This window comes from Protomyctophum bolini (assembly GCF_963924005.1).
Source record: "Protomyctophum bolini genome assembly, chromosome: 2".
In the NCBI taxonomy this organism is placed as follows: Eukaryota; Metazoa; Chordata; class Actinopteri; order Myctophiformes; family Myctophidae; genus Protomyctophum; species Protomyctophum bolini.
Window position 1 is genome coordinate 8580319 of NC_137863.1, and position 11343 is coordinate 8591661.

The 11343-nt window shown below is 44.0% G+C and overlaps 1 protein-coding gene across 1 annotated transcript in view; it reads left to right on the forward strand.

Moving 5' to 3' along the window:
* Nucleotides 1-10725, forward strand: part of LOC308328452 (vitamin D3 receptor B) — a 29432-nt gene extending 18707 nt beyond the window's left edge. Inside the window, exons 5-10 of the mRNA XM_080782276.1 lie at nucleotides 1308-1504; nucleotides 3232-3331; nucleotides 5051-5234; nucleotides 7108-7259; nucleotides 9496-9612; nucleotides 10403-10725. Of these exons, the coding sequence (XP_080638402.1) occupies nucleotides 1308-1504; nucleotides 3232-3331; nucleotides 5051-5234; nucleotides 7108-7259; nucleotides 9496-9612; nucleotides 10403-10656 (1004 nt within the window). The 3' untranslated portion in view covers nucleotides 10657-10725. The remainder of the gene's footprint in view (nucleotides 1-1307; nucleotides 1505-3231; nucleotides 3332-5050; nucleotides 5235-7107; nucleotides 7260-9495; nucleotides 9613-10402) is intronic.
* Nucleotides 10726-11343: the final 618 nt, after the last annotated feature.

Genomic DNA, 11343 nt, shown 5'->3' on the forward strand with positions numbered 1-11343 from the left:
GTTACCGATTCAGGTTCAGCTGATAGAGGTGAGCTTGTAGATCTACTGGTTATATTTAATTGCTTCTCGGTGGGTGGTAGGATCCTCTCCTATAAAGAGGAGACTGCAGGCAGAGCTAGTCAGTTATGCTGGGGCAGGCAGTATGCTGACAGCCCTGTGAGAGAGCTGCTAGGGCCCATGTCATGGGCATAGCCTAGTGGTGTTTGTTATTTTTCCTTTTTTCCTACGTTGCACATTAAGTATTTTTGAGTTCTTTGTTTTGTATTTTTGGCCAGTATTATTTTTGCTGTTTGATTTTTCGTTGATGAATATCTACACTGGAGCTGGAGGTTTGAACAATAAAAACCACCAAAAAGCATCGCTGACTGTTTTTGGAGCCTTGGCCCTCGGGCAACTTCACAGGGTGTATTTGAAGAAGGAGAATATAGTAGTCCCGGTACTCCCGCTAATCAAATATTCGTATAGCGGCACTGGATACGTAATTTTTACTTTATTGATAGATGTACAGTAGATAGACAGGAAACGGGGAGAGAGATGGGGGGGGGGGGAAGACGCATAGTAATGTTCGTCAGGATCAGGACTCGAACCCATGACACACTGCCATGCTGGATTACCAGCCAACCGCTATGTTTGTGTACATCATTCTGTGCTTGCACCTGATTGGCTACCTCTACCTTTTCCTATAGGCTGAAGGGACAATTGGTTAGCAATTGGTTATGTGATTATTTAGTGACATCATGACCTACAAAACGACTGCATGGATATCGTTCCCCCTCCCCATGCCGATTAGTTTCGGCATGAGGACATTCTTTGCAAAGTTGACAGTTGAGATTGTTAATGTTGGCCTAATATTGTGTATAAAAATGAAGCTAGCTGATATTGACATCAGTTGTCTACACAAGGACCAGCTGGTAGATAATGAGTAATGTATTGGAAAGTTATGTGAATTAAAACAAACAAAAACGTACCGTGTTCATGTGCTTATCAACATAATATTGTGATTATCTATATTACTCAGAAAAAAGCCCAATGTAAATATTAGTGATATGGAGGTGAGGTGACGAAAAAGGCACTTCAAAAGAATGTATTATTGCTGCATTAAGAGGCGCCTAAACTATGTGCTGTTGCAACTAAATGAAAAGTTGGGCGCTATAATAGATCCCCTCCTGTTTTTGCTCTACAGTAAATGTTGCCCACGTCACGTTGTGAGCTTGTGCATCTGCTATATTCGCAGAACTTTAGCCCTCGAATTGGGACGCTAGGGTTCATGTGGCTAAACCATGCCTTTCTCCCTCTGACCCCCACAGTCATCCTGACCGATGAAGAAGTACAGAGGAAGAAGGACTTGATCCAGCGACGGAAGGACGAGGAGGCCCAGCGTGAAGCCCAGAGGGAGGCCCGGAGGCCCCGGCTGTCGGACGAACAGAGCCAGGTCATCGCCACGCTGGTGGAGGCCCACCACAAGACCTACGATGAGTCCTACTCCGACTTCACGCGCTTCAGGGTGAGGCAAAGAGAACCAAACATACTAGTATACTCGCTTCATATCGTCTGAGCGGAAAGCAAAAAAAAAAAAGCTGTGTTCCATTGGATCCAATGTAGTTATTTTTCAATCACAAGCTCTTGTTGACACTTAGACTGCTCCCTAGTGGTCATTGGAGGTGGTTTGCTTCCGCCACGGAAAAGACTGGATTTCTAAAGCGAGAGGAGAAGAAGAAGCAGCTTATGTTAGCAGTAGCTTACAATGTTTCTCTTTCGCCAGAAACGGTAATATGTCGATCGCGATGGGATGGAAAATCACAAATCAAAACCACAGACAGTGCCGCATTTTTCAGAGATAAAAGCCAAAAAAGATTTTACTTTATATGGGTCCCTATGGCGTACGCGCAGGGGGTGACGAAGGCGTTGCCGCGGCTATCGCGGCTTCGGCAGTATATCGCGATATCGCGGCTTCGGCAGTAAAATAATTAATACTTTTCGTTGGTTCAATATTTTGTTTTGTTTTTCAACAATATCCGATCTACAAGACTCTGATACTCGAATATTATGTGCTTATATGCATTCAAGGATGTGTATTATGAATTGGTATTGTGGTTGCACTTTTGGTGTAAGTTGGTTGATGTCAGTTTCATCTCAATCTGGGTACCCATTGGCAAAACAAAGATTCTACACAGACAGGGGAAGTTGTCTTACCTATAGGGACTCTTTCAATGTTCCGTTACAACGGAAGGGTCAGCATACAGCGCTGATGAACGTTGTGCTGCTGGCTCTGCAGTGTACGATACAAATGTTGAAATAAAAGTGCTTTAAAGGACAGGCTTTTCTCTTTTAGAGATTATTTTGTAATGTTACTTTCCCGACCATGCACCTGGTAATAATGAATTGCATTTTTATAGCGCTTTTCCAAGAGCTCAAAGCGCTTTACAATGGTTCATTCATTCATAAATTGGGAGGTGAAGCGGCGAACAGTCAACGCCGGCGTCCTCACTTCCCACATTCACACACCAATATTGGCAAGCTCACACAGACCAACTCATTGGAGGCAGTGTAGGGTTCAGTGTCTTGCCCAAGGACACTTGACATGTGGACAGGAGGAACCGGGATTCGAACCGCCGACCCAGGGATCATTAAGGCTCATACATAGTCTGGATTTACGGTGGTGGGGTGACCACCGAACTACAACATGACGTCACAAGCCGTGGTGAAGAGCAAACCACCGCTCCAGCCCTTCTCTCTGTTTTTACTCACCACCGCTTAACGTTATTTCAGCTCCGGTGGTCAGTTTACCACCAGAGCGGTGGTCACCTCACCACCTAAAATCCAGACTATGAATAGGCCTTTAGACGACCTGCTCTAACCCCTCAGCCCCAGCCGACCCAGTAAGAATGCTCAGAGAGATTGAGGGCATTTGGAGTCGTGCTTGCTTCCAGTTCCTTGATCCAAACGATGTCCTCCACACAACCTTTGTTAGAATCCTGTGTGTTCGTCTTTAGTTTTTATTTGGGACACTATGCCCCGTTTGATGCCATGGCACTCATTTATTTTCCTTCGTGAATGATAAATACGGCAAGATTCCATGTCAAACGACTTAAGTCAAGTGTGCCCATTGTCAACTATTTAGTGAGAGCCCATAGGAATAAATGCCATATGGTCTTTCTCGTGTGTGTGTGTGTGTGTGTGTGTGTGTGTGTGTGTGTGTGTGTGTGTGTGTGTGTGTGTGTGTGTGTGTAGCCTCCAGTACGTGACGGCCCAGTGACACGCAGTGCCAGCAGAGCAGCCTCTCTCCATTCTCTGTCAGATGCTTCTTCTGACTCCTTCAGCCACTCTCCAGGTAAACGAGACGCTTCCTCAGGGCGTCCAAAAGACCAAAACGATGGCATACCATTATATGCTGACTTTTACCAAGTCTTTTGCCAAGTCAGCATGCCCTTTTATGCGCCAGTGTCATGCCCTGAAAATAGCAGATCTACAAGCTCACGAATACCAGAACGCTCTCCTCAAAACAGTCGCTTGAGGCATACAACCGGCACATTATTATACACCTGATATTCCTAAACGTAACTTCGGTTAACTATACCTAAACGGTTAAACCTAACCTTATTAAAACGGTGCCGAAACCTAGCCCCATTCCTAAAGTTAACCCCAGTAAAACTTATTTACTTATTTCTACCCTTATTCTCAATAAAAACAAATACAAGCATGCAAGAACCCTCCCACCGAGCGGTTCGTGTGAGGTCGGCAAAAAAAATGTGGGCGAGCGTGTTTTAAGGCGAGCATTCCAGTTAACAAGCTCACAACGCGTTATTCAAAATCATATCGTATCGTGGCCTCTGTATCGTGATGCGCATCAATAGTGAGGTTGTTGGCAATACCCAGCCCTAACTCAGCCTGTTTCTATCTGAACATGTTTCTATACCCAGCCCTAACTCAGCCTGTTTCTATCTGAACATGTTTCTATACCCAGCCCTAACTCAGCCTGTTTCTATCTGAACATGTTTCTATACCCAGCCCTAACTCAGCCTGTTTCTATCTGAACATGTTTCTATACCCAGCCCTAACTCAGCCTGTTTCTATCTGAACATGTTTCTATACCCAGCCCTAACTCAGCCTGTTTATATCTGAACATGTTTCTATCTGAAGTACGGACTTGCAAGTTCGCCTCGAGAGTACAAACTTTCGTTTGTTTTTGTCCCGCTATTTCTATTTTGGTGAGACATGCTGTTTTCAGATGGCAATAACTCCAAAACACTTGCTCCAAGTATTTTCCACTGTGAACGCAGCACACGTGTCCACACGTGTCCGACCGGGGGAGCAAAAAGCAAACAAAAATAAAAAAAAACCTATATGCAAGATATAACTTCAAGATATAACGGAAAAGTCTGACGGGGCACAAGTACAGACAAGTATGCATATTGAGAAATGGCCTCGGGCTTTACTTTGAATATGGATCTGTGACGTTGCTTTACTGAGAACTCTGTGGAATTCCTCTGAAACCCCTGCGGACAATTGCACACCAAACGGTAAACATCAGGCCATTAATACATTCATCACTAATAAGCAAAACACAGGCAAGGGCACTGCTGCATGGCCAACAGCCAAGACAACTCACACCTCCCTCCCAGCCACCCTGCTGTCCTTCTGATGATAAACAAATTATTATGGCTGTCATCGGACTTCTTGTTGTACGTGTTCTCTACGTATCTCTTCCCCAAACAAAGACCCTCATTCTGTCCCCTCCCTCTCTTAGCCCATTTTTGGGCGGGAACCCCTTTTGGTGTTGGCATTATGTTATGCTTTAGCTATTGAAAAATAAGCAGATCTACAAGCTCATAGCGCGCCACCGAGTGGCGCGCTACGAGCTTGTAGGTCTGCTATTTTTGAGAAAATCAAAGAACGACTAACATAGAAACATAGCTTTTTCAGAAAACTGTCAGGATGTAGAAGACATTTTTAGAATCTGATCTCAGGTCAAAATGGGCTAGTGAAGTTTGTGTCCAGCTTGTCATGTTGCATGTTAACTCTCTCCTCCTCCCCTCCTCTCCTCCTCCAGAGTCTGTAGACACCAAACTGATGAACTTCAACAACATGCTGATGATGTACCAGGATCAGGGTGGAAGCCCAGACTCCAGTGAAGAAGATGGCACTCGTCTCTCCATGCTGCCCCATTTGGCTGACCTGGTCTCCTACAGCATCCAGAAGGTCATTGGTTTTGCCAAAATGATCCCTGGCTTCAGGTATATCTATCAACTGTATACCTGCGTAGTTGTTTAGTGTGTAGTGCCTTGCCCTGGAATTGCAAGTTGGGGGCCCCGCATTAAATGTGGGAGCACAATATCCGCCCAGTGGCGTCACTAGATGTCAGTAGGCCGGGGGGCCTACTGACATCATTGCATGTATGTATTTATAATGTTATTTTACCGACGGTCCGTGGGCCCCAAATGCTTCACACAATTGCGTTGTCTGCGTCATGCTAGTTACGCCCCTGCCCCCAAGGATCTGTAACTCTGAAGAAAGGGTTATTGCCGAATGCCGAATGTTGGCCGATGGTTACAGAACAATGATTTTTACTTCAGTTTTCACTCATGAGTAAAAAATAATAATGCAATCCTTAGAACACATGAGCTTTTCTCACTTAAAATGATCTAGATACTGTACACTGTCTACTGTAACTCTTTGCTGACTGTACACCTGCCAGCGGGGTATAGACATAATGGATATATTTTGATATCTATAGATATATATTTGAGAATATGGAAAGGTCTGTATGTGTATGCCTGATTTGACCCATTATGCAATGGAGCAAACCCCCTCAACCCCCCCAAGACAAATATGTACTTTTAATAATACAAAGAATAATCGATATTGGCCCATTTCTCAATAATGACATACATATTTGATGGTTGATTCATTCATTTATCTTCATTTTATTCATGTCTCGAGCTGACTTTTTACCTAAATGTTTGTGTGTTGGAGACTTTGTACACTTGTTTTTCTATCTGATTAATCAATAGTATGCCACAGTAAATGGCCTATGGTCTAAAGGCCAGAGATTAGCTGACACATATGGAAATGTTTCAAGCATGAACATACCGTGTGGTGTGGTATGTTTGCTAACTGAACTGAGTGGCGTTCTTGCAAGATTATACTAGTATGAAGTTTGGCCTTCAATACACCGTATATATCTTCCCCTTGGGCCAAACAATTACATGCCCGCCCACACTTGTTGTGGTGAACACAGAAGATTCTTTTACACTCTTACGCTCGTCCTTCAGGGTAGACAACAAAAGCAGTTTCCCAGTATATTATACTTAACTGAAGAAAGGTTTATTTTAATGGTTGGAACGGCACAACACAATTCCCTGGAAAATGTCTCTTTTGTATTTCCCTAAAAAAACCAACCTTATATCCCTGCGGTGAGACACTTGGTCCACACACAAGACATTATTTATGACAGTTGAGGCAGATATCCTAGAGAAACCAAGAGGAATCTTAGCTGTTTCTTTATCACCTCCCAGACGAGGCCCCCATTGCCGTTTAGTGTGAATGTCTCTTGAAGTGTGCATGTCTTTTGGAGCGTGTCGACAGAGACCATCGCTCAATGTCTCAGGGGTCACCTTAAAGTCATGGCTATAACGAGCCCAGGCCTGTCTTTCCTGAAAGTTGTCATTTCCACTGGTGGGGAGTGATGGAGGCTGTTGGATTAACTGTGGAATGTTTGTCCACTTATGATCTGCTCCCTAAGTCCGCTGAAACCCATGCAGACCTCCCCAAAAAGCAGCTCCTGCCTTCAGCTAGTTCCATGGTTTTGTTTTGAGTCAAGATTTTGACATATTTCGATGACATTTGAGAATGGATTTTTGCGTTCCTGCCCCCCAAACAACACATGTCTCCTGATAACGTTGGAACTTGTGCTTGACCTTGAAATTGTGCTCTATTTAACTCGTCGTTGACAAAACCATTCCTGTGAAATATACGGTATGACTTTGTTTTCATGGCAATTGATCAATTTCAGAAATTCTGCAACATTTTGCGAGCAGCTTCCTGCCTAGGGTGATTACTGGTGGCTGTGCTATGCTGTACCCATAAACTCCTGATTGACTCGTGCAGGGATCTGACTGCGGAGGACCAGATTGCCTTGCTCAAGTCCAGCGCCATCGAGGTGATCATGTTACGCTCCAACCAGAGCTTCAACCTGGAAGACATGTCGTGGAGCTGTGGCGCTCCCGACTTCAAATACCAGATCAGTGATGTCACCAAAGGTCAGTCTGCTGACATGGCACGATGCCGTCTGCTTTGCGGACATGACGGGAAATGGGCTGGCACATCTGCATCATTTCATCAGATTGCAAATTTAAGTTGACAATTAATTGTCACACATATAATTGCGGATTTAATTGTGTTTTTTTTTTGCATTGAACATTGGAACATTGCAATTTGTGTTTCTGTTTGCCTTTTAGGCTTTGTCATCACAAATTGCACAAAATCACTGACATGACACATTTAATATTTTTTTAAGATTTTTTGTCTTTTCCAAAAATGTACAAAGTAGAGGAAATAACTTCTGAAACTGCCATTTCTGCTTTCTTTGAAAATGACTTATAGTGTTGAAATGTTGAGAGATTTCCATACATTGTATGGAAATTTCAACACTATAAGTAATTTTACCTTGCTAATAATGTATTGACTCCAGTCTAGTTTTCTAGCGGAATTGAAACTCTTAAAAGATCTGATAATACCGTAGACTCAGAATGCAGTATTTATAATGAACATTTTATTAACCCATTTTGGGCGGGAACCCCGTTTGGTGTTTTAAACATTATGTTATAATTTAGCTATTGAAAAATAGCAGATCTACGAGCTTGTAGGTCTGCTATTTTTGGAAAATCGTGAAAATATTTATTTCAGAAAACTGGAGGATTTAGAAGATTTCTTTTTTAATTTTGAGGTCAGGCCTAAATGGGTTAACAGTGCTGTGACATCTGCACAACACACACGTCACTCCAGCAAAGCACACGGATAGACTGGTTAGCCCTGCCCTGACAGTCGCTTCGGAAATTAGTCGCATTGTCACATTTTCCCATGCGTAGTTGTCTCCTTACTCTGTCCTGCTATGACCTGAGACTTGTACTCACCTGAGACCAGCTATGACCTGAGACTTGTACTGACCTGAGACTTGTACTGACCTGAGACCAGCTATGACCTGAGACTTGTGCTAGTCGTATCCTTCACTCTGACCAGCTATGACCTGAGACTAGTCGTATCCTTCACTCTGACCAGCTATGACCTGAGACTTGTACTCCCTGCATTTCAAGCTTATCTAAGCAGATGGCTCTGCTTCACAGTTCTCAATGTTCTAGCGAAACAGACTGATCAATGCTTAGCAATATAATTATATGAATTCGCTTCATTAGCTTGTGTGCTGTACAGTAGGCAATAGGCATAACGGGAAATAAAAACATAATGCAACAATAGAAATAAACACAATACAATTCAACATGAGTAAACGTCAATCTGGGTTAAAAGCCAAGGAATAAATACGTGCACATGTTTGTTACACACCTCTACATTTTTTAAATGGGTAGTGTTCAAATACATGCACATGTGTGTTACACACACCTCCTACACGGAGCCTGCAGGAAGTGGCCTGCTTCTTTAGACGGGGCTGGACCTCATTAGTGTGTCGACAACGTTAGGTAAGGTTACTCACTCTGGCACGTGTACACACCCACGTGCGTGGATGCAAATGCATGTATTCCTACTGCGGAACCAGTCCGACACATCCGCCATACCCCTCAGGGCATGGCTTTCATTTGGCTTTCAAACAAGACCCCTCTTTTCTGAGAATGTCACTTTTGACCTCCTCAGCACACAAAACAACTAGTGTCTGACAACCCTACTCCTTTGTGCTCTTACCTCTAAACTAGTTTGAATCCTTTGTTCAAATTTCCCTCTGGCCAGAAATATTTATTCATTTGTTTTCAATTCAGTTAGTATATAGTTGGTGTCGTTTTATGATTGATCCCATATCAGGGTTTCCATCATTTCTACAGTACATGTGTGATGCCGTTTGTAGTTTAACTCTTTGCTAATCCAATAATAGTAATCCAGTATAATAGAATATAGATTAAACCGTTCGATTTAACCTATGTATGTTTTCTCATCTAAACACTACTACACAAAAAACCTATACATTAAGGCAGTGTGTCATAATTGAAATGGTTTTAATTAGCTGTAACAAACCTGAGTGTGTACAGTAGATAATAGATATACCATAGCAAACCTCCTGCTTAGAAGCACAGCTAACGGAATATTAAATATTTATCAGCAGGGGGGATGATAACATTCTTTGAGGTTGATTGTGTCTCTTGGGACATACTGTGGAGCTGCTAGGGCTCCCAGCTTCCCACCTATTTGGTGTGCACACATGCATGTACAGTACTGTACATGCATGTGCATCCACATACATTCATGCCGTGTAATTTTTGCCACCTACAGCGGGCCACACTCTGGAGCTGCTGGAGCCCCTGGTGAAATTCCAGGTCGGACTGAAAAAGCTCAACCTCCATGAGGAGGAACACGTGCTGCTCATGTCCATCTGCCTCCTCTCCCCAGGTAGGCATGTCTGCAACATACGTGCACCCCACCCCACTGCAGCACACGCATAAACATACATCACTCCTATGTGTGCATGTTTGAGTGTGGCACATGCATGTAAAGTATGATGCGTGACGGTTGCTTTCGGAAGTGGGTGCTCATGAATTGTTTATGTTTCTGCTTTTTTCCTAGAGGAGCTTATTGACTTTGACTTCCCCCCCCACTAATGATAAATGACAGCATAGACCGATTTGTTTTTATCACCTATTTGGTTGATGTGATTTGCAGAATGTACGTCAAGACGAATAAGTGTATTTGTCTGCTACTTGAGTGCTACTTTTTTTTTGTCTTTCATCCAAGCACACGTTCATGTGAGCGATATACATTTATGTAAGGTTTTGGTGCATATCTCATACATAGAAGGCCATATGCATGTCGATGTGCACGTGCAATGAACCGGATGTTTGCATGTGCCTGCGTGTACGACGCATGTCATTAACAATGCATATACGTCCCATATCCTCTCACTGGTCTAAATTTAGCCAACCACTTAAAAACACATTGGATGCCAAGGACGTGTATATACGTCCTATAAAATAAAACCGTAGGATGCCTATAGGGTGTGTATACGCGTTTATGGTCAGGGGGGGTGGGGCACACAACGGGTGCGCCAGTGCGTCGACAACATGTTTTCTGCGCGGTAGATCAAAGGCATGCCCGGCGCATTCGCGCACCAACAACTGCAACAACAACTCCTTTACCAAACCGCTGAACTTCCATTGCCGAAAACTGTGTCTCTGCTCTGCAGATCGTCCCGGGGTGCAGGATCACACGCGCATCGAGGCCCTCCAGGACCGCCTGTCGGAGACGCTGCAGGCGTACATCCGACTGCACCACCCCGGGGGGCGCCTGCTCTACGCCAAGATGATCCAGAAGCTGGCCGACCTGCGCAGCCTGAACGAGGAGCACTCCAAGCAGTACCGCTCGCTCTCCTTCCAGCCCGAACACAGCATGCAGCTCACTCCACTGGTGCTGGAGGTGTTCGGCAGCGAGGTCTCCTAGAGGACTCTGTCTGGAGGAGTTCTGACCAAGTAGGAGATGTAGGGAGAGGAGGAGATCTCCAGGGAGTCGACGAGGAGGGAGGGAGGGAGGGAGGGAGGCGAGGATGTGCTTGGATGGACTGTGGAATGAGGAATCTAGAGGTGTGGAGTTTTGAGAGATTGTGTGTGTGTGTGTGTGTGTGTGTGTGTGTGTGTGTGTGTGTGTGTGTGTGTGTGTGACTGTGTGTGTGTGTGTGTGTGTGTGTGTGTGTGTGTGTGTGTGTGTGTGTGTGTGTGTGTGTGACTGTGTGTGTGTGTGTGTGTGCACGGGGGGGGGGGGATTTATCTTGGTAAGAAGACCTAGGTCAGAAGGCGTTGTCTGTGAGAGCAGGCATATTCAGAAAGAAACCGTAAACAAGGGAACTTCACATAATACAGTTATAACCATACATTGAACTTCTGCCTACAGCTATATTTGACAGTGTTTTTCTTTTCTTTTTTTTTATCTGTATTTATAACAACAAACCGCTGCTTAATGCGCCTGGAAAGTGTCTATGTGCACAACAAGCATCATACTCACTTGTTCATTTAGCCATTCAGTTTGAGCTACCTCTTGGTTTTACTTAGGTTGATTTGTATTGACATCATATATGAAACAGTACTTTACTTAATAACAGAACAATATAGATACAAATACATTGTTTCAGAT